Source organism: Callithrix jacchus, chromosome 1 (assembly GCF_049354715.1).
Source record: "Callithrix jacchus isolate 240 chromosome 1, calJac240_pri, whole genome shotgun sequence".
Taxonomy (NCBI): Eukaryota; Metazoa; Chordata; class Mammalia; order Primates; family Cebidae; genus Callithrix; species Callithrix jacchus.
In genome coordinates this window covers 208721342-208748945 of record NC_133502.1, presented here as the reverse complement: position 1 = coordinate 208748945, position 27604 = coordinate 208721342, and the positions used below count along the sequence as shown (strand labels likewise).

The following is a 27604-nucleotide window of genomic DNA, read 5'->3' as shown; positions in this document are numbered from 1 at the left end:
CTCTCTCTCTCTCTCTCTCTCTCTCTCTCTCTCTCTCTCTCTTTTCTCCCCTTCCCCCTCCCTTCTTCTCCCTCCCTTCTTCCCACTCCCAATGCTTGTTGGCCTGGAAAATTTCTTCCTTCAAGTCTCAGGCCAAAGGAAGCCAAAGTGTCCCCAGCAGACTTAGGAACTGCTGGCACAGTGCTCCCTACATCTGTACATTTCCCCACTAAAGTGATGACTACACTGTTCTCATCAGTTACATGTCAGTGTCCTCACCTAACTGTGCTCCAGAGGCCAGGGCTGGAATGTCTTTTGTCTACATCTTTGGAAGCCAGCCTAGGGCCTAGGCCCACAGTACATCCTCAGTAAGCATGGGTCAAATGAATGAATGTACCTATGAAGGAACCACAACTCATCCTGGCACGTCAGAGATGGCACAGCCTCAGGGACCCAGGAGTGAGTTAATAAACTGGCAAAGACCAGAGCTAACACTGAGGTTATCTAGTCTCAAACATTACTCTACTGAGGATAATAAGGGAAAGCTCGGCTGGGCACGGTGGCTCACGCCTGTAATCCCAGTACTTTGGGAGGCTGAGGCGGGCAGATCATGAGGTTAGGAGTTGGAGACCAGCCTGACCAATGTGGTGAAATCCTGTCTCTACTAAAACTAAAAATATTAGCAGAGCTGCAGGAGGACTCAGAGAGATCAGAATATGAAGGCAGTGATATAGGGATTGTGTTAGAAGCACTGGGCTCTGAGGTCAGCTAGGGTTTGAATCTCAGCTCTGCCCCTTGCTCCCTGTGTGACCCTCCCTCTCTGAGCTTCACTTCGTCATCTGTAAAATGAATAATGTAAGTCTAACTGTGCCTTGGAGTGCGGATCAAACACAATCAGGTGTGCTACGCAGTGAACATGGAGCTGGGCATGTAGTAGGCACAGGTAAGTCCTTGGTAGAGCAGAGGAGGAGCAAAGCAGGGAAAGCACCCCAGAATAACCATGCTGGCGATTGTGCACCTACTACACGTCCAGCTCCGTGTTCACTGCCGGAGCCTGACTGCATTTGATCTGAACTCACATGCACAGATAGACTCATATTGTCCATTTTTCAGATGATGAAGTAAAGCTCAGAGAGGGAGGGCCACTTGCTCCAGGTCACACAGGGAGCAAGGGACCGAGCTGAGATTTAAACCCTGCTCTGGCTGATCTCAGAGCCCAGTGCTTCTAACATGCCCCCTACACCGCTGCCTCATATCCTGATCGCTATGAGCCCTCCTGCACACAGCTCTGGGAATCCCCACAGTACTCTGTAACCTGGAATGACTCCCCTGCCTCCATTTCCTCATCTGCACAATGAGGCTTTGGGCAGAATTCCCCCAACTTTGACTCACGGCAGGGCCAGACTTGGGGGCTCCAGGCTGCCGGACAGACATTCCCTGCCACACCTGGCTTTTCAGGAGGCGGTGGGGGAAGAGCAGGACTGGAAAATACAGCCTGTCTCCTCCTCCCACGCCTCCCACTGCCCCACGGCCAGACCTGCTGTATGTTGGTGACCTTTAGTTAGTTTGATAAGGTAATTCCTGCCCATGGCTTAAAGGTACCACACTACTCAGATAACCATGCTTGCCTGCTCACCCTTGGTGCCTTAACCCCAAACAGCAGTGAAAGGAAATTCTGGTCTCAGCAGGGTGACTCACGCCTGTACTTCCCAGCACTTTGGGAGGCCAAGGCGGGCAGATCACTTGAAGTCAGGAGTTCAAAACCAGCCTGGCCAACATGGTGAAACCGTGTCTCTACTAAAAATACAAAAATTAGCCAGGTGTGGTGGTGCATGCCTGAAATACCACATACTCAGGAGACTGAGGTAGGAGAATTGCTTGAAACTGGGAGGCAGAGGTTGTAATGAGCCAAAATGATGGCGCCACTGCACTCCAGCCTGGGCAATAGAGCGAGACTCCCTCTTAATTAAAAAAAAAAAAAAAAAAAGTCTGGATGCTGTGCTCCATGTCTGTAATTCCAGCACTTTGGGAGGCCAAGCAAGGTCAGGAGTTCAACACCAACCTGGCCAAGATGCTGAAACCCTGTCTCTACTAAAAGTAAAATTATTTGTATTAGCCAGGTGTGGTGGCACATGCCTGCAATCCCAGCTACTGGGGAGGCTGAGGCAGAGAATTGCTTGAACCCAGGAGGCGGAAGTTGCAGTGAGCCGAGATCTCACCACTGTCCTCCAGCCTGGACAACAGATGGAGACTCCTTCTCAAAAAAACAACAAAAACAGGAAATTCTGAAATGGATGGGAAAGTTAGTGTTTCAACAACAGCTCAGCACCCTCTCTGCATCCCGATCTCCCTGAGCCCTCTCTGCAGCCCTCAGAGTCTCCACAGACCTTTTCCTAATAGACAGATATGGCAACCAAGGTTCAGTGAGTTTCACTGAAACCCTTCTCTCATCTGAGAATGAGGAAAATCAGCTCCTTTATACCCCAAGCTGTGCGACCTTAGGTAAGTCAGCTCACCTCCCTAGGCCTCAGTCCCTTCATCTGTAAAATGGACACAGTATCTCTGAGGTACCCAGCCTAGTGCTGGACCCAGAGCCAACAGCAGTGAGTAAGAGAGCATCTCACCAAGAGAAGAGACCCCCTGAACCAGGCTGTGGCTGCTGGAGATGGCCAGGCCCCCTCTATCCTGCTGTGAAGGGAGTGGGGGGAGTGGGTGTCAGCTCCCTGCCCTTACAGAAAACCCAGCCAGTGGCTTGAGTGTTTCCAGGCCTCTCCAGGCAGGGGATGGGTTACGTAATGCCAGATGTTTGTGAAACTGGCTCAGGCCCAGGTCTGAGACACACTTTGCAATCCCAGAGCCACTCCTAAGCCCGCCCTCCCTTCCCCCACACCTGGCTCCCCCGTGGCTGAGGGCTGGCGAGAAGTTGCTGATTAGAAGCTTTCAGCTGTGTAGATTATTCCATCACCTCTCACTTGGAAAGCTGAAAGCAGCCCCCAAGCCTGCCCCTGAGGTGGGAAACCCATTCGCTTGCTGAGACCAGGGGGAGCTTAAGCCCTCTGCTTCCACCTCCTTCCATGTGAGGGTCCCAGATGCCTCCACCTCAGCCCCTACTCTCTCCTTTGCCTAACACCACCCCTCCTCCTCCCTCCCCTCCCCATTTCTATCCACCCTCACCCCTCCAGCCCCCGCTGGAGCCAGCCTACCCTTTGCCACCTGAGGACCCCCAGAGACAGCAGGAATGGATTGAACAGCGTGGGCCGGTCCCCGGGCATCCGCCATGAGGTCACCAGTCGGCCCTTGAGTGGGCTCCCAGCCTTGCCCGCTGCTGGCCTCTTGTCTGCCTGTCAAACAGGGTCCAGTGTTGGCCCCAGGTCCCTTTGGTGGGATGGGGGCACCCCTGGCTACAGCCTCCCCTGCCCTTTCTGTGGTGCCCCCCACGAAGCCCCAGGGTTCCCATCTTTCTCTCCTCCCAGAGCTTCGGCGACAAGAGCTGGTTAACACTACATTGTGTTTGACTGACAAGGCGCCCAGGGCCCCACACCCTTGAAGGTGCACATGTCATCATCCTAAAGTCAAACCAGTGGCTCCAGCTGGAAGGGAGTGCAGACTGCAGGTGTGTTTCATTCAGCCCACGTAGTGTTTTCAGAGTATTTCGCCTTAGGTTAGAGATTTCACCTATAAATTGATATTTCCAGTGTTTCTTGAAAGATCGGATGATATGGAAACTCTGGGCCCATCTTCCCCATGGCAACAGCTATCTGGAACCGAGGAGTCACACAAGGGCCCGCGGTTCCCCCCTTCTCAGCGTTGCCACCTGCCTGGCCTTCAGTGCGTTAGGTTTGTGACCCCAACTTAAGCAAAAGGAATGAGTTGCAGACTTCTATAGGCACCCCCGGCAGGGTCCCCAAATCCTCCCTCTTTGGAGTCATCCCTGTTGGGAAAACCAAGGCCCCAGTGAACCAGAGGCACTTGCCCAAAGTCACAGAGCAGGTTACTGGCAAGGTAGGAGACAGCGAGGTGTCCCCTCTCTGGAATCTACAGACTCTCTGGAGATGGGACTTGAAGCATCAAAGCACAGATCCGGGAGGGCTTTGTGGGTAGGGGTGCCTCGACCCTGCTATCATCCTCATCACAGCTCTGACCGTAGGCACACAACTGTCTCATTAGACTGAACTCCTTGATGGCACCCCGGCTCACCTCTGACCCACACCGGGGCATACAGAAGGTGCTCACTAATTGCGTGTGAGTGAATGCACGAATGAGGTAGCTATCAGTTCCAACCAGTCAAGGCTACCAAGGGGTAGGGGTAGGTGGAGATACTTTCTGTGTTGATGGGCCGGGCCTGTTTCATGGAGACTAGAGGGGCACCCCTGCATTGCCATTTCCGCCTTCTTTACTCTGGCTCCAGGAAGTATGAAGAAATAACCCAGAAAGAGGAAGAGCAAAGTCGAAGTTCTTGGAGCCCCTGGGAGGGCTGGCAGCGCCTTCAGCGTCTCCTGTCCCCTCCTGTTCCACACATGAGAAGACTGCCCCCAACTTGAAGTTAGAGCACTGCTATTCCAGGCCAAGGGAGAAATCAGGGCAGGGCCAGGGGGCAGCATGGGTTGGGGGTGGAGGTGCAGAGAGAGCGCTGGGTGGTTCCTGGGCCCTGGGTTCTAGTTCGAGTCCAGCTACCCACTGACTGTGTAATCTGGGATGACTCCCCTGCCTCCATTTCCTCATCTGCCCAGTGAGGGTTTGAGCAGAATTCCCCAAACTCTGACTCACGGCAGGGCCAGATTTGGGGACTCCGGGCTGCCCGACAGATGCTGCCTGCCACACCTGGCTTTTCAGGAGGTGGCAGGGGGAAGAGCAGGACCGGAAAACACAACCCCAGTCTGTCTCCTCCTCCCCTGCCTCCCACTGCCCCATGGCCCTCAACTCTGATCTCACCTCTCTGGAGGCTGAGGGTGATGAGAACAGTCTGTTTGGCAGGTCACGGGGAGGGGCGGGCAGAGCTGTGCTCACCAGCTGCAGCCAGGCCTCCGAGCAGCCTCCGTGGGTCCCATCCCCGAACATCTCTCTCCTGCCTCCAGGACCCTGGAGACCCTCCAGGACCAGCTGACCACGGGCACATCCTCAGCTCCGACTCCTGCCCCTGGAAGCCCTGCTCTCTCTCAGCCTGGCCCGGCCCTCTCGAAGCAGAAGGATCTCTTCCCTCAGAGACCACTGAGTCCAAACCATCATTTGCCCAGGGAAAGACACTGACCTTTTCGGCCCCAGCAAATGAGAAGCACAGCCTAGGATTCTGACCTCAGGATGGCCCATCTACCCAGGTCCCCAAGCCAGAAGGTGGCTCTCCAGAGCCCCTCAAGGCCCTGACACGCACACAGATGACCCCATGGCAAAGCCAACTTTGCTCTAGATGATTCCAGGGCTCTCCTGAGGAACACAGCCATCTCCAACCTGCTGTCCCCTTCCTTCCCCTCCGCATGTACCCATGCCCATGACCCAACTACCGAGTCAGCCTGCTTCTGGTCAGTCAGGGGGTCTTGGCCTCTGCTTGGTTCTGACTCCTCAGGCTCCTCTGGTTGGAACTGGAGATTTAAAAAAGAGCACAGCTTAGCCCAGCTTATTCTCCAGGATGCATCCATCTGTCCACCTTCCTCTATCCATTTCTCATCTGTCCATGTAGCATCCGTCTGACGTCCAGCATCAGTAGATCCGTGTATCCATCCAACCATCCAGGGTCTGTCCCTGATTACTCACCCCTCATCTATCCAATGTCCATTGTCTATCACCCACGCGTGTACCTACCCTCCACGGATCCATCGTGTGTCCATTTATGCAATGCCTATGTATCCCTCTCTCCATCCATCATCCATCTACCCATATATCCAACATCTGTCTGTCCACCATCTATCATCCAACATTTATCCATCCATGCAGCATCTATCCATATTCCAGCCAACCTTCATCCATCCATCACCTAAGCAACATCCATCATAGATGCACCATTCATTCATCACTCAGCTATCCACCCATCATCACCATCTGTCATCCATCTAACAGGTGTCTGTCATTCATTCAACATGCATCATTTTTTTTTTTTTAAGAAGATGGGGTTTCACCATGTTGGTCAGGCTGATCTTGAACTCCCGACCTCAGGTGATCCACCCGCCTTGGCCTCCAAAGTGCGTGGATTACAGGTGTGAGCCACCGCGTCCGGCCCCAACCTGCATCATTGATCCATCACCTGTTCACACATTCATCCTCCATCTGTTGTCCACCCACTGACCCCTCTGTCCTCCATCTTGCATGTATCCAATGAGCTGCCCCCCCCCTTTATTTCAGTGAGCCAGAGCCAGAGGTACAGAGATAAAGCAGGCAGAGCTCGCCCGGAGCAGTGGCTCACACCTGTAATCCCAGCATTTTGGGAGGCTGCCACAGGCGGATCACGAGGTCAGGAGTTGGAGATCACCCTGGCCAACATGGTGAAATCCCTTCTCTACTAAAAATACAAAAATTAGCCAGGCGTGATGGTATGCGCCTGTAGTTCCAGCTACTTGGGAGGCTGAGGCAGGAGAATCGCTTGAACCCAGGAGGCAGAGGTTGCAGTGAGCTAAGATCACGCCATTTCACTCCAGCCTGGGCAATAGAGTGCAACTCCATCCCCCCACCAAAAAAGGGCAGGCAGAGCTGCTGCCCCCATGGAGCTTCTGAGGAGATGACAACCCCATTAAATGGATAGACACGGACAGATGAGGGAAGCAAAACTGCCAAGCCCAGAAGGGGACCGTCCCTAGGAGAGTTCAGGTAGGGCTTCTTAGGACTGGGTGCCTGACCTATGACTTGAAAAATGAACAGACGTTTGGTGGCTGAAGAGGGGAGGATAGGGCATCTGAGGCAATGGGAACAGCATGTGCAAAGGCAGGAATATGTGCTCACAGGCCCTGCAGCCAGCTCAACACCAATAAGGCAAATCCGGAGCGGAAGGAAGGGAAGGCAGCCTTGAATGCCATGCCAAGGATTTTCATAGAGAGGAGCTGGAGCCCTGGCAGGACCTGGTGATTCCTTGTTTTGTCATTTGTGAAATGCATTTCAGCTCGTGGCGTTCATACGCCTTCCTAGCCATCAGCTCCCAGTCTCCTGAGAATCCTGAGCTTCACCAGGATTTTTTGAGGGGGAGTCTTGCTCTGTTGCCAGGCTGGGGTGCAGTGGTGCGATCTCGGCTCACTGCAATCTCTGTTTCCCAGTTTCAAGTGGTTCCCCTGCCTCAGCCTCCCAAGTAGCTGGGATTACAGGTGTGAGCCACCACGCCAGGCTAATTTTGTATTTTTAGTAGAGATGGGGTTTGTCCATGTTGGTCATGCTGGTCTCAAACTCCTGACCTCAGGTGATCTGCCTGCCTCAGCCTCCGAAAGTGCTGGGATTACAAGTGTGAGCCACCGCGCCCAGCTGAGGTTGGTCCATCTTACAGAGGGAGAGAGACTGGTGTTCAAAACCATGTGCCATCCTCCCAAGGAGCTGTCACCAGGCTGTGGGACTCTGGCCTCCAGGACCTTCCCTGCCTACCATCTTCAGATGAAGAATGTTCTGGGCTTCAAGGCGGCACCAAAGTACCACTGAACCAGGGGAAGGGTGAGCACCTACTGTGTGCCCGGCCTACTTTGCACACAGCCCTCATTTAAGCAGCCTGTCTTGACAGCTAGCTGGACCCAGTGAGCACTGATGCACCTCTGTGTCTGAGAGGAGCTGTAGGGGCCAGAGAGGGTAAACCAGGCTGTTCTGGACTCAGGAACCTGGGAACCACCAGGGGAAGGGGCATGACCACACTGGCTACAGTCCCAGGAGGGGTCAGCTGTGTGCCACCAAACACAACATCAACCAGGTATGGTGGAGCCGGGAGGGGAACAGGCCCTGGCCAGAGCATCTTGCTTGAGGCCTCAGCATGGTCTGCACTGAGACCTGGGTTTTACCCATCCCCTACCAGCAAGTAGCTTCACCCTGCGCTTCAGTTTCCTTATCTGTAAATAGTATATTTCTCACCTGGTTGCTAAGGAGTCTGAATGGGAAAAGTACACATCAAACATTCAGGTCAGGGCTTGGCCCATAAATGCTTAAAATGCTTGCTCATTGTCACTGTTGGGCCAGTTTGGTGTTTGGGATGGATTGTGGTCAGCGGGGAAGTGGGGGGCGGGATGCTGGGGCTCAGGCTACTCAGAGGGAGGCTTTTCCTAGGAGATCTGGCTGGGTGGGGCTGACTTTCTGGCTACCTTTGGGAGGGTGGGACCCTCGACCCTCCTTACCTGCAGCTCTGGCAAGCTGGGGCTCTCTGCAGGGCTCCTGCTCCCCAGGGGGCCCAGCTGCTCCAGGCCAGTCAGAGTTGCAGTTGCCGGTCCTCTTGTCACTTTGGTCTTTGGCCACTGGGTGGAGGTGCAGGCAGGGCTGGGAGGCTGGGTAGGGCTCTGGGGCCGTGGTGCAGCGCTGTATCCATTGACTGGGGTGGCCTCAGCCTGGCCTTCCAGCTGGCTGTGTGAGTCCTGCTCTGGGGCATCCTTTGAGCCTGGGGGACCCGGCTCTGGCCCTGAAGCCCTGGCCGGGTCACCCCTGTGTCCAGCTGGGTCCTTGTGGGGCAGCCTGGCCTGCAGGAGCTCCAAGAGGCCCTCCCAGTCCAGCCTGGGGAGACGGGCCCAAACCCCATCTCCTGGTGCCCGAATAAGGCCCAGCAGGTCCCTCCAGTCAAGCTCGGGTTGCCTCTCAGGGCCAGGTGGGTATGGACAAGCTCCCTCTGCCCCCTGGCCCACAGCAGTGGGTGTCCCAGGCTGCCAAGATTGTGAGGTCTCTGCAGGGCCTCCCCAGTTCTCTGGGGTGCTCATGGGTGAGCTTTTCCCTAGTTCTCTGGGGACCTCATGGGTGGGTTTCTCCTCCCGGGTCTCTGGCTGCCCCCAGCTCTCCCGGTACTCTCTGGGAGGGCCCCCCCATGTTCCCTCTGAGGCTCTGGCCACCCCCAGGTTGGGCTCCCCACATCCCCACCAGCCCCCAGGGCCCAGGCCTCCCTCCTGGCTGCTCCAGCTCCTCTCCAGGTGTCTGTGAGGTCCCTGGGACGCTGGCGGCTCCTCCTGACTCTGCCACGCCCCCAGAGGCTGTCTTGGGTCTGCTCGGCCACTCTCCAGAGGTCTTTGTGTCAGCAGCTCCTTCTCAGAGGTCCTGGCTGATGTCCTGGGGGGCGGCGGGGACCCCTGGAACCTCCGATCTCCCTCCGGTCTCTTCTCATGGCTCCGAGGATGAGGAGGCTCTGCTCGGCTCCGCTCGGCCGGTTCTGCTTGTTTGGCAGGGGGCTTGGTCACCTGGGGACGAGGTGAGGGAGCAGGTGAGGCTCTCTCTCTGGGGACCTGGTTGCCAGCTCTGCCTTTCTTAGCCAGGCCCCCAGAGAGGCAAGGCTGTGTCCGCACAGCAGCCTGAATCAGAGCTGCATCGAAAGCACACAGGGTCCCTGGGCCCACTTTGGGGGGGTCAGCTCCTCGCTTTCACCCTTTTCCCTCAGTTCCAGAAAAAGATCTAAAAAGATCTGCAAAGATCTGTTTCCGTTCTTGGCTTCTCACTCTCTCCAAGATACCGATTCCAGCTGGGGCTGTCAGGTGCCAGAACTTCCACCAACAGCCCATTCCCCTGGGGTGAGCCTAGCCCTCTGAGTTTTGTTAAAGATACAATTCACCCTGAAGGAGAGGGCCCTTCGAGCCGGATTGATGCAGGAAGGCCTTCCCTGAAAGCTGGGGACAGCAGTATTGGCCGGGCCTGGTGGCTCACCCCTGTAATCCCAGCACTTCGGGAAGCCGAGGTGGGTGGATCACCTGAGGTCAGGAGTGACCAGCCTGGCCAACATGGCGAAAACCTGTCTCTACTAAAAATACGAAAATTAGCTGAGTTTGGTGGCATGTGCTTGTAATCTCCCAGCTACTTGGGAGGCTGAGGGAGGAGAATCTCTTGAACCTGGGAAGCGGAGGTTGCAGTGAGCCGAGATCTCGCCACTGTACTCCAGCCTGGGAGACAGAGCAAGACTCCACCTCAAAAAAGACAGCAGCCCGTAGTGAAGGAAGGGGGCTGTCTTCAAAGGACTAACGTGGGGTCTGGAATCTTGTGCATTTGCCAAGAACTGCTGGCCCTTGGGAAGAGGGGAGAGACAGATACTCATGACTGGACTCTGTCCCTTTCATAGAGATCTTTCTGTCCAGGACCCCTGCCTGGCTCCTACGGGGCAGGAAGAGACAGTGGCTGCCCCTTGGGGTGCGGGGCCCCATACAGCTGGCAGTGCTCACCTGCCTGCTGGGGGCAGGGCTGGACTGTCTTCGGAGAAGTTGGCTCTGGCCTTGGCTGGGCCGCTGTGACCGTCCCTCGTCCCGGGTCTGGAAGGCCCCCGCTGCCTCGGACTTCCTATGAGCAAATGCAGCCATGCCTCTGAGGGACTGTCCCACTACCAGCACCCCACCCCTCTGCTCCCGTCTCCAACAGGAGGAGATGTGGGAGAGCCAGGGGCCCCACTGCAAGCTGGTTGAAGGGCCCTAAGTGACTCTCAGGGCCTCAGTGTCCCCTTCTGAGAAATGGGGATGATTTAACACTGCTCTATTCTGCCTCATGAAGATCTTGCGGTCGGGTGGGGAGGAGGCTCTGGCTTTGACTCCTGTCTCATTCAGTACTTCCCGTGACTAACCACCACCCACCAGCAGCCCACCAGCCACCCCCAGACAAAGGTTAGACTGGTCTTAGTGGGAATTAAGATTTATTGAGCACCTACTGTGTACCAGGTACCGGGCACACATAATTGTAATGGCAAAGCATTTACTGAGTACTTCTTTTTTTTTGAGACGGAGTTTCGCTCTTGTTACCCAGGCTGGAGCGCAATGGCGCGATCTCGGCTCACCGCAACCTCCGCCTCCTGGGTTCAGGCAATTCTCCTGCCTCAGCCTCCCGAGTAGCTGGGATTACAGGCACGCGCCACCGTGCCCAGCTAATTTTTTGTATTTTTAGTAGAGACGGGGTTTCACCATGCTGACCAGGATGGTCTTGATCTCTTGACCTCGTGATCCACCCGCCTTGGCCTCCCGAAGTGCTGGGATTACAGGTGTGAGCCACCGCGCCCGGCCCTACTGAGTACTTCTTACATTCCAGGGGCCAAGCGCTTGTATCATAATCTCATTTCATCTCACACAGCCCAGGTGGGGGGGCCACAGAGGCAGATTGCTGTGTGCCCCCATCTTCTTTCTATCATTTTCCTGTCCATATTGTAAATTTTGGATTTCTTTTCCTTTTTCCCTCCCATCACTGTTAACCAACAGAATCCCAGCACTTAGCCTTAAAAACTCCAGGCTGGCCGGGAGCGGTGGCTCATCCCTGTAATTCCAGCACTTTGGGAGGCCAGGGCGGGCGGATCACCTGAGGTCGGTAGTTCGAGACCAGCCTGACCAGCATGGGGAAACCCCATCTCTACTAAAAATACAAAAATTACCCGGGTGTGGTGGCTCACACCTGTAATCCCAGCCACTCGGGAGGTTGAATCAGGAGAATCACTTGAACCTGGGAGATGGAGGTTGCGGTGAGCCAAGATAGCGCCATTGCACTCCAGCCTGGGTGACAAGAGCAAAACTCTGCCTCAAAAAAAAAAAACAAAAAACCTCCAGGCCATCCTAGCTGTTGGCAAAAAACTTCTGAGCAAGATCAGAAGAAAGAAACATTCTCCCAGACAACTCCACAGAGACCAACATGAACTGTGCGAGCAAATGTCATTCCTTTCTTTTTTCTGAGATGGAGTCTCACTCTGCAGTGGCGCAATCTCAGCTCACTGCAACTTCCATCTCCTGGGTTCAAGTGATTCTCTGCCTTAACCTCCCAAATAGCTGGGATTACAGGCATGAGTCACCATGCCTGTCCCTGGGCAAATGTTATTTCTAAGACACTGGATTTAGGCGTTGCTGGCGCATCTGCGGAGTTCATCTCTCACTTGTGTAAGAAGTCTGGTTCCAGTTAGTTGTCTCGCTTACTAACGGGGAGGCATGCCTGTTAATGTTTAACGTGATATCTCTGTTGACAGGTAGAAACACCAAACAGAACCTCGGCACATCTCTCCCTTCCACCTAAGGAGGTCACGACAAAGACCCAGGCACTCCGTGAATGTTTATTTTGGTGGGGTCTCAGCAAATGGAGCCATGTTTCTGGTGGATGAGCTGAACCAGGAAGAGAAGTCTGAAAAAGGCCACCCTATGGTGGGTCCAGAGTGAGGCAGCAAAAAGGGAAGAGGAAATTCTGCTCAGGCCTCCGTAGGTCCTGCCTTCTGTGGTCTGCCTGTGCTTCATGCTGGAACAACAGCTTTAAAAGTATGAGATTGGGCGGGGCGCAGTGGCTCATACCTGTAATCCCAGAACTTTGGGAGGCTGAGATGTGCGGATAGCTTGAGCTCAGGAGTTCGAGACCAGCCTGGGCAACAGGGTGAAACCTGGTCTTTAAAAATGCAAAAATTATCCAGTTGCCTGACCATTTGCAGAAAAAATAAAAATACGAAAATTAGGCTGGGTCAACAGAGTGAAACTGTGTCTCTACTAAAAATATAAAAATTAGCTGGGTGTGGTGGAGGATACCTGTAATCCCAGCTACTCGGGAGGCTGAGGCAAGAGAATGACTTGAACCTGGGAGGCAGAGGTTGCAGTGAGCCAAGATCGTGTCACTGCACTCCAGCCTGGGTAACATAGTGAGGCCCTGTCTCAAAAAAAAAAAAAGTATGGGGTTGGGAGGCCAGGTACAGTGTCTTACACCTGTAATTTCAGCACTTGGGGAGGCTGAGGTCGGAGGATCATTTGAACCAAGGAGTTTAAGACCAGCCCTGGCAACAGAATGAGACCTTGTTCTATGAAAAAAAATTTTTTTTTAATGAGACTGGCATGGTGGTATGTGGCTGTAGTCCCAGCTACTTGGGAGGTTGAGGTGGATCGCTTGAGCCTGGGAGGTTGAAGCTGCAGTGAGCCCTGATCGTGCTACTGCATTCCAGCCTGGGCGAAAAGGCAAGATCCTGTCTCAAAAGAAAGAAGTACGAGGTTGGAGTCTGTTGCTGTTTCACGGCTCTTGCCAGAGTCTTTAGAATCAGAGCCATAAAGTGCAGCACTCTGAGCTGTTACTGGCAGCTGGTTCAGAGAGGAACGGAAGTTCCCTGGAAGAAGTGTTTCTGAGTTTGAGGGGCTCCATGAGCAGGCTGTTTGTACTTTTTTTTTTTTTTTTTGAGATGGATTCTCTCTCTGTCGCCCAGGCTGGAGTGCAGTGGCACAATCTCAGCTCACTGCAATCTCTGCCACCTGGGTTCAAGCGATTCTCCTGCCTCCGCCTCCCAAGTAGCTGGGATTACAGGTGCCCACCACCACACCCGGCTAATTTTTGTATTTTTGGTAGAGATAGGGTTTCTCCATGTCGGCCAGGCTGGTCTAGAATTCCTGACCTCAGGTGATCCACCCACCTCAACCTCCCAAAGTGCTGGGATTACAGGTGTGAGCCACTGCACCCAGCCAATTTGTTATCTAATTTGAGGTGAGTGTGTTTCCTTACTCTGTGAGAGCTGAAGGCCTTAGAGTGAATTTCCCCGGAACTGGGGTATAGGAGCCGCAGTGAAGCCACAGCCCAAACATGACCCAGTGGGCTGTTCCTCCCTAATTGGGAGGATGGGGAGGACAATGGTGGAACCATCCGGTGCAGGGAGGCAAGGCATTTGTGTGTTGTCTTTCGAATGGATGCGTTTCGCATACGAACTCCAGCTTGCATCATGAGCATTGCTCCTGAGAACTCGCCTTCCTTTTTCTCCCCATGTGGAAATGAGAGAAAGGAGCGAGGGACTCAAGAAGATTCTGAGACCCCAACGGAGACCCGGCTTGTCTGGTGCTGAAGCAACAGCGTCTCTTCGGGGTCACCTGTTCTGGAGGGTTGGTGTGGCTGCACCAAGCATGACAAAGGAAACCTGCCTCCTTGGGAAGCTTAGACGGGCTCTTTGACCTCCAGAGAGAATTAAAGGACCAAAGCCATCAAGCCTAGCAAATCCAATGAAGGCTGTGTTTTGAATTCAAATGACCACAAATGCTTATATGACTCTAAGAGATTCCAAAGGCATCTAAGGGAAAAAAGATTAAGATCAAGCCGAAACTCCCAATGCTTTGATGTGATAAGCCTTTAAGAAAAATTTTCCAGACTTGGGACAATGCTGGGACAGAGTAGATGCTCAATAAATATACATCGATGAGGAAATGGGAGAAAATCAAAGCGCAATCCTACAGCCACCCGCTCACAAGCTCCAGTCTGTCCCTGACACACTATATCGTTTGAAAATTTTCATCTTCAGAGGATGAATGGTTTTCTATTTGGAAAAGGTGCCAGGTGAGAGGAAAAAATTTCATTACTCAGTAAAATTATAAAACCTTGACTAAATGGTAAATAATCGATTTCAAAGAGAGTAGAATTAAATGTATAGGAGTGATTGTGTAAACAAATGGTTAATAAAAGTGTAAAACCTATTCCTCGTTTCTGTTATTGATATAAACACTTTCTCTCTGTAAAATTAACCTGAAAAAAAAAAGAAAGAAAATCAACTTTGGCTTAAAGATCTTAAGTCCACACTGAGTTATTAGTTAAGACAAAATTAGGAAAATTGACATCAGACCAGAAATAGTCATCATAAAAACGTCAAAGACACTTTGGGAGGCCAAGGTGGGAGCACCGCTTGATGCCAGTAGTTTGAGAGCAACCTGGGCAAGAAACTGAGACTCCATCTCCACAAAAAATAGAAAAATTAGCTGGGCACAGTGGTGCACGCTTGTAATCCCAGCTGCTGGGAGGCTGAGGTGAGAGGATTGCTTGAGCCTGGGGGTCGGAGGCCACAGTGAACCATGATCACACCACTGCACTCCTGCTGGGTGATAGAGCAAGACCTGGTCTCAAAAAAAAAAAAAAAAAAAAGGTCAGCCGTTCACAGTGGCTCACACCTGTAATCCCAGCACTTTGGGAGGCTGAGGCAGGAAGATCACGGGGTCAGGAGTTCAAGAGCATCCTAATATGATGAAACCCCGTCTCTACTAAAAATATAAAAATTAGCCGGGCATGGTCACAAGCGCCTGTAGTCCCAGCTACTCTGGAGGCTGAGGCAGCAGAATCACTTGAACCTGGAAGGCGAAGGTTGCAGTGAGCCAAGATTGTGCCACTGCACTCCAGCCTGGGCAACAGAGCGAGACTCCGTCTCCAAAAAAAAAAGGGCAGTGACACTGAAAATTTTTAAGGTAGTGAGTGAAACCTTCAAATGGTAAAGTACTACCATGGTGAATACTTGTCATTAAACATTGATTCAAGCCCGTTTGAATGAATGTATGCATTGGTGGTGTACACCACCAAGAGGGAACCCTAAACTTCGGGTGATTTGTCAATGTAGGTTCATGGATTTTAACAAAGTGTCACCCTACAGCCCAGTACAGTGGCTCACCAGCACGTTAAGAGGCCAAGAAAGGAGGAGCCCTTGAGGCCAGGAGCTAAAAAGGAGCACACCTCTCTAATACAGGATATTGGTAGTGGGAGAGGCTGTGCATGGAACTCCGCACTTTCTGCTCAGTTTTGCTGTGAACCTAAAACTACTCTATGTTTTTTTTTGAGACGAAGTTTTGCTCTTGTTGCCCAGGCTGGAGTACAATGGTGTGATTTTGCTCACTGCAACCTCCGCCTCCCAGGTTCAAGCGATTCTCCTGCCTTAGCCTCCCAAGTAGCTGGGATTACAGCTGCATGCCACCACGCCCTGCTAATTTTATATTTTTAGTAGAGATGGGGTTTGGGGTTTCACTATGTTGGTCAGGTTGGTCTCAAACTCCTGACCTCAGGTGATTCACCCACCTCGGGCTCCCAAAGTGCTGGGATTACAGGCGTGAGCTACCATGCCTGGCCTAGGTTTTTGTTTTTAAGGCCTAAGAAAGAATTATACTAATGCTGGAGACCACAGAGTTGTCACCTGGATATTAAATGATCAAGCTTACTGGAAAAGGAAATTTTTTTTTTCTGGAACGGAGTCTCACTCTGTTGCCAGGCTGGAGTACAATGGCACAATCTCGGCTCACTGCAACCTCCGACTCTCTGGCTCAAGCGATTCTCCTGCCTCAGCCTCAGCCTCGGCCTCCTGAGTAGCTGGGATTATAGGCAGGTGCCACCACGCCCAGCTAATTTTTGTGTTTTTGGTAGAGAAGCGGTTTTCACCATGTTGCCCAGGATGGTCTCTATCTCCCGACCTTGTGATCCACCCACCTCGGCCTCCCAAAGTGCTGGGATTACAGGGGTGAGCCACCGTGCCCAGCCTTTAAGAAAAAGGAAATTTGAAGAACAAGAGATAAGGTTTCTTTTTCTTTCTTTTTTTGAGAAGGAGTTTCACTCTTGTTGCCCAGGCTGGAGTGCAATGGCATGATCTCAGCTCACTGCAGATCTTAGCTCACTGCAACCTCCACCTCCCAGATTCAAGCAATTCTGCTGCCTCAGCCTCCCGGGTAGCTGGGACTACGGGTGTAAGCCACTATGCCCAGCTAATTTTTAAAGTATTTTTAGTAGAGATAGGGTTTCACCATTTTGGCCAGGCTGGTCTCAAACTCCTGACCTCAGGTGATCTGCCCACTTCAGGCTCCCAAAGTGCTGGGATTAGAGGCGTGAGCCACCGCTCCCAGCCAAGAGATAAGGTTTCTCATGCAGATTCAAATCCAGGAGAAAAGTTGCCCAAGGAGCAGCAGAGAGGAATTTTAGATACAAAATATTCTATACCCGTTTAGGATGATGGAAATGTTCTAAAGTTAGATGGTGGCAATGGTTGGACAACTTGGTAAATATACTAAAAATTCACTGAATCACAGACACAGAAACTTTTGAGACTAACAAACCGCTTTTTGCTGCTGCTGTTCTCTTGACCTTAACTAACGGAATTCTAGCTCTGACCCTTGAAAACTCGAGGCCTGGAACTTCTGGAGAGAGAAACCTCAGTCAGATCAGGAGGAAATGCTCCCCTCCCTTCCAGTGGGGCAGTGCTGCTGACCAAAGAGACTCGAAAGACACCTGGACCTCAGGAGTCCCAGGACGCTTGACCGCTAAAAATCCGTAATTCTGTGAATTTCCTTCCTTTTTTTTTTCTTTTTGTAGACGGAGTCTTGCTCTGTCACCCAGGCTGGATGGAGTGCAGTAGCGTGATCTTGGCTCACTGCAACCTCCACCTCCCAGGTTCAAGCAATTATTCTGCCTCAGCCTCCTGAGTAGCTGGGACTAGAGGCATGTGCCACCACGCCCAGCTACTTTTTCTATATTTAGTAGAGAAGGCATTTCACCATACTGGGCAGGCTGGTCTCGAACTCCTGACCTCATGATCCACCCACCTTGGCCTCCCAAAGTGCTGGGATTATAGGCATGAGCCACGGCGCCCGGACTTCTCTTTCTTAAAATAGGTGGCTCTGGCCATACATTTTAAATTGACATCTCTATTTTCCGAAATGCACAGGGACCCATGAGTTTTCTTTGCTAAGGCAGGAAAAAATCATGGGCACTTTCTTCTTGCACGGAATAAAAAACAAACCCATGAGTCTGGATCAAAGGGTCTGAGATTTCACCCTCATTTGAATGAATGCGCTCATGCTCCCCTCCATTACAGATGAGGAAACTGAGGCTCAGGTAGGTTAACTCATATGTCTGGTCACACAGGTTGAGATGTAGCTTTGACCCAAGATTTGGACTCAGCCTTCCTGACCGCAGTCTTTGCTGTTGACCACTGGGCTGTGCATGACATCACTTAACCACACACACACAAAAAACAAAAATAGGCTGGGCGTGGTGGCTCACACCTGTAATCCCAGCACTTTAGGAGGTCAGGAGTTTGAGACCAGCCTGGGCAACATAGTGAAACTCTGTCTCTACTAAAAATACAAAAAATTAGCCTGGCATGGTGGTGGTCCCCTGTAATCCCAGCTACTCTCGAGGCTGAGGTGGGAGAATCGCTTGAACCTGGGAGGCAGAGGTTGCAGCTAGCCGAGATCGCACCATTGCACTCCAGGCTGGGCAAAAAAACAAACAGCCCGGGTGCGGTGGCTCACACCTGTAATCCTAGCACTCTGGGAGGCCGAGGTGGGCAGATCACAAGATCAAAAAATCGAGACCATCCTGGCCAACATGGTGAAACCCCGTCTCTACTAAAAATACAAAAATTAGCTGTGCGTGGTGGTGCACACCTGTAGTCCCAGCGACTCGGGAGGCTGAGGCAGGAGAAATGCTTGAACCCAGGAGGCGGAGGTTGCAGTGAGCCCAGATTGCGCCACTGCACTCCAGCCTGGCGCTTGGTGACGGAGCAAGACTCTGTCTCAAAACAAACAAAACCCCACAAAACTCTTGATATGCAGAAACAGAGAGATGGGGTGATCTGCCCAAGGTCACATAGCCAGAAAGTGGCAGTCTAGGGGGATTTGAACCCTTTCTTCTGGCACTCTGACCCTGAGAACCTTCCACCTGTCCCGCAGAGGAGTCTCCTCCCCAGCCCACCTTGCCGACCCCACCCTGGACTCACCTGCGCTCCTGCCCGAAGAGGCGCTCCACCTCTGCACGGCCAGGGCTGCGGGTGCGGCCCCCGCTGCTGCTCTGTGCCTGGGGCCCTGGCTGTCTCTGTGCCAGCCTCCTGCGTGGGGGCAAGTCAGCCAGCACAGTGTACTCCTCCCGCTCCAAGTTGTGCCTGGTCTCCCCAGGAGGCACTGAGCCCCGGGAGCCCCCGGAACTGCCTGGGGAAGGTGAGGGTGCCAGGAACGCTAGGTCACTGGGTGGGTGGCGGGGTGGGGAGGAGGCTCGGGGTGCATCTCGGTGCCCGATGCACACTTGTGGGATCAGCACTGGGGAGCCATGCAGAGAGTCAGTGGAGGGGGCCAGGCTCTCCATGCTAGTTCCAGGGGGGTCCTGGAAGAAGAGGGATGGCTCAGGAGCCTGGCGTGGGGGGGATGAGAAGGAGGGTGCATCCCGGTGCCCGATGCACACAGGGGTGGGGATGTGGGGGGCCTCGTGCAGAGAGTCCATGGAAGGGACAAGGCTCTCCGTGCTGGCCCTGGGGAGGTCCTGGAATAAGATGGAAGGCTCTGGGGCCTGGCGTGGTGGGGAGGAGGCCCGGGGTGCATCTCGGTACCCAATACACACAGGTTGGGGGAGCTGAAGGGGCTCGTGCTGGGGGGACTGACACTGATGCTCAGCATCTGACATGTCTGGAAGGAAGGGGAAGGGGTCGAATTGGGTGTGGCGAGGGGGCGAGGACGCTCGGGGTGCATCTCGGTGTCCAATGCACACGGCAGGTGGTATATAGGGAGGCTCATGGTGGGGCGATTCACTCTCAGGGATGCTGGGCTCTGGGAAGAAGGGGAAGGGGTCATGCTGCAGAAAGCGAGGGGGTGAAGAGGCTCGGGGGGCATCCCGGTGCCCAATGCACACAGCACATGGAGGCTGGGAGGGTTCAGAAGCGGTCAGGGGAGCCCCACAGGTAGCGGGGTACAGAGGCGAGGAAGTCCAGGAGGTGCTCTGGTGGCCTGGGTTATGGGAGGAAGAGGTGGCCCGTGAGGGCAAGTTGTACTGGGTGGGGCCAGAGGAGGACTGGGGTGGGTCAAGCTGGGCTGGCCGACTGGGAGATGAAGTCTGAGGCCTGTCACCTTGGGTTGGCCGGAGGGCAATGGACGCCCAGGGAACCTCGCTTTGCTTGGAGCGAGATGGGGAAGAGGTTCGGGGACCATCACTCTGAGTTGGCCGGAGAGGAAAGGAGGCCCAGGGGATGTCTTTGTTAGTCCGATGGGGAGACGAATTCCCGGGATTGTTTCTTTGAGTGGAGCGGTGGGGAGATGATGGTCTCAGATTCTCCTTTTGGGTGCAGTACTGAGAGGAGGTTCCAGGGTTGTCACGTTGAAAGGAAAGGGAGTGTGTGTGGTCCCGTTGTGTACAAATGGGTCTGAGGTTATCGCATTTGGTACAAGAAGTTTTAGGATTGTCTTGTTGGGTAGAAGATGATCTGGGGATGTTCTGTTGAATACAAGTTCTGGGATTGTCCCGTTGGGTGGCTCTGTTGGGAGAGGAGGCTCTGGGATTGTCCCGTTGGGTGGCTCTGTTGGGAGAGGAGGCTCTGGGATTGTCCCGTTGGGTGGCTCTGTTGGGAGAGGAGGCTCTGGGATTGTCCCGCTGGGCACAGGGTGTTCTGGGGTTGTCCCGTTGGGTGGTTCTGTTGGGAGAAGAGGTTCTGGGATTGTCCCGTTGGGTGGCTCTGTTGGGAGAAGAGGCTCTGGGATTGTCCCGTTGGGTGGCTCTGTTGGGAGAGGAGGCTCTGGGATTGTCCCGTTGGGTGGCTCTGTTGGGAGAGGAGGCTCTGGGATTGTCCCGCTGGGCACAGGATGTTCTGGGGTTGACTCTGTTGGGAGAAGAGGTTCTGGGATTGTCCCGTTGGGCACAGGATGTTCTGGGGTTGTCCCGTTGGGTGGCTCTGTTGGGAGAGGAGGTTCTGGGGTTGTCCCGTTGGGTGGCTCTGTTGGGAGAGGAGGTTCTGGGGTTGTCCCGTCGGGTGGCTCTGTTGGGAGAAGAGGTTCTGGGATTGTCCCGTTGGGTGGCTCTGTTGGGAGAGGAGGTTCTGGGGTTGTCCCGTTGGGTGGCTCTGTTGGGAGAAGAGGTTCTGGGATTGTCCCGTTGGGTGGCTCTGTTGGGAGAAGAGGCTCTGGGATTGTCCCGTTGGGTGGCTCTGTTGGGAGAGGAGGCTCTGGGATTGTCCCGTTGGGTGGCTCTGTTGGGAGAGGAGGCTCTGGGATTGTCCCGTTGGGTGGCTCTGTTGGGAGAGGAGGCTCTGGGATTGTCCCGTTGGGTGGCTCTGTTGGGAGAGGAGGCTCTGGGATTGTCCCGTTGGGTGGCTCTGTTGGGAGAGGAGGCTCTGGGATTGTCCCGCTGGGCACAGGGTGTTCTGGGGTTGGCTCTGTTGGGAGAGGAGGCTCTGGGATTGTCCCGTTGGGTGGCTCTGTTGGGAGAGGAGGCTCTGGGATTGTCCCGTTGGGTGGCTCTGTTGGGAGAGGAGGCTCTGGGATTGTCCCGTTGGGTGGCTCTGTTGGGAGAGGAGGCTCTGGGATTGTCCCGTTGGGTGGCTCTGTTGGGAGAGGAGGCTCTGGGATTGTCCCGCTGGGCACAGGGTGTTCTGGGGTTGGCTCTGTTGGGAGAGGAGGCTCTGGGATTGTCCCGTTGGGTGGCTCTGTTGGGAGAGGAGGCTCTGGGATTGTCCCGTTGGGCACAGGGTGTTCTGGGGTTGGCTCTGTTGGGAGAGGAGGCTCTGGGATTGTCCCGCTGGGCACAGGGTGTTCTGGGGTTGGCTCTGTTGGGAGAGGAGGCTCTGTGATCGTCCCACTGGACACAGGTCATTCTGCGATTCTCTCGTTGGGTAGTTCTGTTGGGAGAGGAAGGTCTGGGATAGTCTCGTTGGGCACAGGGTGTTCTGGGGTTTTCCTGCTGGGGATTACAAGCAGGAAAAGAAGTTTGCAGGTTGTCCTCCTGGGTAAAAGAGGTTTTGGGGTTATCTTGTTGGGTGGCTCTTAGGGGAGAAGAAAGTTGAGGATTATTTTGTTGGTTGGATGAGGTTCTGGGGTTATCCTGTTGGGTGCTTCGTGAGGGAGCGGAAGCTCTGAGAGTGTTCCGCTGTGTGGATGAGGTCCTGGAGGTATCCTGCTGTGTGGATGAGGCCCCGGGGGCATCCCTTTGGGTGATTTGGTGGGGAGAGGACGCTCGGGCAGTGTCACGCTGTGTGCAGGCAGCCTGGGCAATGTCCCTTTGGCCAGGGGAAGTCTGGGAGGTGGCGCTTCGAGGTCCACTGTGTGGTGTCATGGAGGAAGCCTGGGTCAGTGGTGACCAGTGCCGCTCCAAGGAGAAGTACCCACTTTCTCCCCGGAGCTTTGCCCAGTGCTGTCCTGCGCTCCGGCCCCCACCGCCGGTGTCTGGAGAGAGAAGAGAGGCTCAACGTAAGAGGAGGGGTCCAGACAGCTCTCATATTCTACCTTTCTTTGTCCCCTAGGACCAGTGATTAGGGCAGGCCCCACACCCTCCTCTTACAGGCCTCTGTCTGTACCAAGTGACTCCACCTCTCTGACCAAGGCTGGTTAGACAAGGGCTTGGATGCCTCTCTCAAGATCAAGAATTTGAAACTGGTCGGGCTTGGTAGCTCACGCTTGTAATCCCAGCACTTTGGGAGGCCAAGGCAGGTGGATCACCTGAGGTCAGAAGTTTGAGACCAGCCTGGCCAACATGGTAAAACCCCATCTCTTCTAAAAGTACAAAAATTAGGCGTGTAATTGTAATCCCAGCTAATTGGGAGGCTGAGGCAGGAGAATTGCTTGAAGTGGGACCCGGGAGGCTGAGGTTGCAGTGAGCCGAGATCATGCCACTGAACTCCAGCCTGAGCTATAGAGTGAAACTCAGAAAAAAAGAATTTGAAGTGGAGACCCTGACTTAGTCAAGAGATGGGCTCAAGAACTGAACGTCCTCATGGTCTGGCGATCATCCATGGACAAGACTGAGAAGCAGCAAATTCATGGAGAGAAGTGTTGCCAATAGCCCATGTGACCCCAGGGAGGGGGAGGTGGGCCCGGCAGCAGCCACCTGACAGTCTATCCCTCTCAGTTTTATTTCCTTCAATCAGAATCTGAGGAATTCCCCCAATTTCTTTTTTCTTTTTTCTTTTTTTTTGAGATGGAGTCTCACTCTGTCATCCAGGCTGGAGTGCCGTGACGCTATCTCGGCTCAGTGCAATCTCCGCCTCCTGGGTTCAAATAATTCTCCTGCCTCAGCCTCCCAAGTAGCTGGGATTACAGGCACATACCACCATGCCCAGCTCACTTTTGTATTTTTAGTAGAGACAGGCTTTTTTTTTCCTTTTGAGACAGAGTTTCACTCTTGTTGCCCAGGCTGGAGTGCAATGGCTCCATCTCAGCTTACCACAACCTCCGCCTCCCGGGTTCAATTGATTCTCCTGCCTCAGCTTCCTGAGTGGCTGGGATTACAGGCATGCACCATCACACCTGGCTAATTTTGTATTTTTAGTAGAGGCAGGGTTTCTCCATGTTGGTCAGGCTGGTCTCAAACTCCCGACTTCAGGTGATCCCCCTACCCTGGCCTCCCAAAGTGCTGGGATTAAAGGCGTGAGTCACTGCACCCAGCCTGAGACAGGTTCTAATGAGCCTGTTCCATGTGTGACAGCTCTGGAAAACCCCCGTTCCTTATATCCAAATGTTCCTGCCCTGAGCCTTCTTCCAGGGCTGCCGTGAGGATGGGAAAGGTGCAGGAACAGACAACCTTTTGTAAATGGGCAACTGGGAGTTAGCCAGAAATGCAGAATCTCAGGTCCCAGCCCAGATGCACTGCTTCTGAATCTGCATTTAACAAAGCTCTCTGGTGATTTGTACACCTTGTATTATTTTATTTATAGTTTCAGAAGTGCTGGCCTAAGGAATCAATGTAACTGTCCTCAGTAGTAACCTCTTCACAACTCCTAGCCTCATGACAGAGTTGCCATGACCTTGGTGTGTTACTCTCCACTCCCCCTCCATCTCTCAGTCACCGAGCAGGTGTTGGCCACCAGCTATGTACATGTCCCTTAGCGAGTGTTCCAGGTGAGTAAAAGGTATCATGGCCTGGGATCCACAGCTGTGGGAGTGGTGGCTCATACGTGTAATCCCAGCACCTTTGGAGGCCAAGGTGGTAGGATCACTTGAGCTCAAGAGTTCCAGACCAGCCTAGGCAATGTGGCGAGACCCTGTCTCTACTACTGGTGGCTCACACTTGTAATCCCAGCACTTTGGGAGGCTGAGGCAGGTGGATCACAAGATCAGGAGATTGAGACCATCCTGGCTAACACGGTGAAACCCCATCTCTACTATAAATACAAAAAATTAGCCGGGTATGGTGACATGCGCCTGTAGTCCCAGCTACTCAGAAGGTTGAGGCAGAAGAATCATTTGAACCCAGGAGGTGGAGGTTGCAGTGAGCCAAGATCACACCACTGCACTCCAGCCTGGGCAACAGAGCAAAACTCCATCTCAAACCAAAATAAAATAAAATAAAAAATTAGCAGGGCCTGGTGGTAGTGCCTGTAGTCCCAGCTACCTAGAAGGCTGAGGTGGGAGGATTGCTTGAGCCCAGGAGGTGGAGGCTGCAGTGAACTGAGATCATGCCATCGCCCTCCTCCGTGGGCAACAGAGCAAGACATTGTCTTAAAACAAACAAACAACACCAAAAAAGTAGGCACAATCGCCTTCATGCAGAACCTCTCTCTTTAGGCCTTCCTAAGATCCCCTCTGCTCTCCCTTTGCAGCCTCTGTCCCCTCCAGCCTCCCTGGGCTGCTGCTGCTGAAGTCTGAGTTCCCAGCACCTAGCACAGAATTCAAAATTTGCATGGTTGCCAGGTGCGGTGGCTCACGCCTATAACCCCAGCACTGTGGGAAGCCGAGGTGGGCAGATCACATGAGGTCAGGAGTTTAAGACCATCCTGGCCAACATGGTGAAACCAGTTTCTACTAAAAATACAAAAATTAGCCTAACACAGTGGCGTATACGTGTAATCCCAGTTACTCAGGAGTCTGAGGCAGGAGAATGGCTTGAACCTGGGAGGTGGAGGTTGCAGTGAGGCGAGATCTCACCACTGCACTCCAGCCTGGATAACAGCAAGACTCTGTCTCAGAAAAACAACAACAACAAAAAACCTGATCTAGGCCAGGCGCGGTGGCTCACGCCTGTAATCCCAGCACTTTGGGAGGCCGAGGCATGGATCACGAGGTCAAGAGATCGAGACCCTCCTGGTCAACGAGGTTCAGAAACCCCATCTCTACTAAAAATACAAAAATTAGCTGGGCATGGTGGTGCGCGCCTGTAATCCCAGCTACTTGGGAGGCTGAGGCAGGAGAATTGCTTGAACACAGGAGGCGGAGGTTGCGGTGAGCCGAGATCGTGCCATTGCACTCCAGTCTGGGTAACAACAGCGAAACTCCGAAACTCCGTCTCAAAAAAACAAAAACAAAAACAAAAAAACCTGATCTATCTATATATCTATGTATCTATGTATTTATCTATCATCTATCTGATCGATCTCTCTATGTATCTATCTAATCAATCATCTATCTTATCTGTCTATGTATCATCTATCTATCTATCTATCTATCTATCTATCTATCTATCTATCTATGATCTGATATAGTTTGGATGTTAGGCACCTCCAAATCTCAGACTGAAGTGTGATTCCCAGTGTTGGAGGTGGGGCCTGGTGGGAGCTGATTGGATCATGGGGGTGGATCCTTCATGCCTGGCCTAGAACCATCCCCTGGTGAAGAGTGAGCTCTGGCTCAGCTGGCTCACAGCAGAGCTCCTCTGTCTCTTGCTTCAGCTTGTACCTTGTGATGTGCAGGCTCCCCTTTCACCTTCCACCATGATTGTGAGCTCCCTGAGGCCTCACCAGAAGCAGATGCCAGCACCATGCTTCCAGTACAGTCTGCAGAACCATGAGCCAAAAAAAGTTCTTTATAAATTACCCAGCCTCAGCTCAGGTATTTCTTTCTTTCTTTTTTCTTTTTCTTTTTTTTTTTTGGGAGGCTCGATCTCAGCTCACTACAACCTCTGCCTCCCAGGTTCAACAGACTCTCCTGCCTCAGCCTCCTGAGTAGCTGGGACTACAGGCATCCACCACCACACCCGGCTAATTTTTGTATTTTTGATAGAGACGGGGTTTCATCATGTTGGCCAGGCTGGTCTGGAACTCCTGATCTCCGGTGATCCACCCACCTCGACTTCCCAAAGTGCTGGAATTACAGGCATGAGCTGCCATGCCCGGCCAGGTATTTCTTTATAGCAATGCAAAAATGAACTAACACGCTACCTATCTACCTACCCACACCTACCTATCATTGATCCATTTTGTTGACCTATGTGAGAGGGGCAGTTGAAGCCATCATGACACTTCCCTAATGTCTCTAAGAACCAGGACATTTTCCTTCTCATCCACAATGTCATTTCACACTCAGGAAACAGAACATCACTGGGCACGGTAGCTCATGCCTGTAATCCCAGCACTTTGGGAAGCAGAGGTGGGTGGATCACAAGGTCAAGAGATTGAGACCACCCTAATCAACATGCTGAAATCCCATCTCTACTAAAAAAAATACAAAAAATTAACGGGGCATGGTGGCGCGTGCCTGTAGTCCCAGCTACTCGGGAAGCTGAGGCAGGAGAATTGCCTGAACCTAAGAGGCGGAGGTTGCGGTGAGCGGAGATCGCGCCATTGCACTCCAGCTTGGGTAACAAGAGCAAAACTCTGTCTCAAAAAAAAAAAAAAAAAAAGGAAACAGAACATTAATACAATCGTGTGATCTAACATGCAGTCCATATCCAAATTACCTGAGTGTTAGCCAAGCCAGGCAAGGTGGCTCACATCTGTAATCCCAGCACTTTGGGAGGCCAAGGTGGGTGGATCACCTAAGGTCAGGAGTTTGAGACCAGCCTGACCAACATGGCGAAACCCTGTCTCTACTAAAAATACAAAAAGTTAGCTGGGTGTGGTGGCATGCACCCGTAATCCCAGCTACTCAGGAGGCTGAGGCAGGAGAATCGCTTGAACCCGGGAGGCAGAGATTGCAGTGAGCAGAGATTGAGCCACTGCACTCCAGCCTGGGTGACAGAGCGAGAGTCCAGCTCAAAAAAAAAAAAAAGTTGTCAGGCTCAGTGGCTCACGCCTGTAATTCCAGCACTTTGGGAGGCCGAGATGGGCAGATTATGAGGTCAGCAGATCAAGACCATCCTGGCTAATTCAGTGAGACCCCACTTCTACTAAAAATACAAAAAATTACCAGGCATGTGCCCATAGGCCCAGGTACTCAGGAGGCTGAGGCAGGAGAATCTCTTGAACCCAGGAGGCGGAGGTTGCAGTGAGCTGAGATCGTACCACTGCACTCTAGCCTGAGCAACACAGCGAGACTCCAGCTCAAAAAAAAAAAAGTAATAAATTGCCCCAGTTGTCCCAATAACATCTGTCACAGCTCTGTCTCCTCCTGTCCCAGATCCCACTGGGCTCACACATGGCATTCCATGTCCTTGTCTCCTTAGCCTCTTTTAGTCAGGAATATCCCCAGCCCCTTTTTTGTCCTATGGATAGCCCAATCATTTTGCAGAATGTCTTTGAATTCAGATGTGTTTGATGTTGCACTGCCTGAGATACAGGCAATGCATTTTCAGCAGGATGAGTTACAAGGGAAGGGATTCCGTGCCCACCCCAGCACCCCCACCCCTGACCCCATGCATCACATCAGGGGGCATCTGATGTTGGTTTGCCCCACTCCGGAGATACTGAGCAGCCGCTTACCGAAGGTGGTATCTGCCCACTCTCCCCAGCCTAAGGGTGCCTTTTTCTCTCAGTAATTGATGCAGAATCTGAGGGGTGATTCGTGGAGACCATGACTATCCTGTTTCCTGACATCCTACCACCCTAGGGATTTCCCATTCCCCGGCGATTCACACCTGAACCAGCTGCTGCTACAGTGGCCGCAGCAGCCTCTAAACCGGATTCTCATCCCCCGCCCTGCTCCAATTC

At 53.0% G+C, this 27604-nt stretch overlaps 1 protein-coding gene and 1 long non-coding RNA gene across 10 annotated transcripts in view; one reads left to right on the top strand and one right to left on the bottom strand.

Moving 5' to 3' along the window:
* The window catches only part of TRIOBP (TRIO and F-actin binding protein), an 85058-nt gene that overhangs the window by 31804 nt on the left and 25650 nt on the right, over positions 1-27604 (bottom strand). For 7 of the 9 annotated variants that reach the window (XM_054241189.2, XM_054241187.2, XM_078340254.1 and 4 more), the window contains 5 exons: positions 18551-21971; positions 10278-10392; positions 8268-9308; positions 5478-5555; positions 3183-3320 (listed from right to left, as the gene is read on the bottom strand). In XM_054241189.2, the coding sequence (XP_054097164.2) occupies positions 3183-3320; positions 5478-5555; positions 8268-9308; positions 10278-10392; positions 18551-21971 (4793 nt within the window). The remainder of the gene's footprint in view (positions 1-3182; positions 3321-5477; positions 5556-8267; positions 9309-10277; positions 10393-18550; positions 21972-27604) is intronic. The other 2 variants (XM_078340259.1, XM_054241194.2) reach the window with 1 other exon arrangement.
* Positions 15-14495, top strand: LOC128929021 (uncharacterized). The gene is made up of 3 exons (XR_008474893.2): positions 15-3592; positions 3675-7599; positions 12047-14495. It is a non-coding gene; the product is annotated as an uncharacterized LOC128929021 (long non-coding RNA).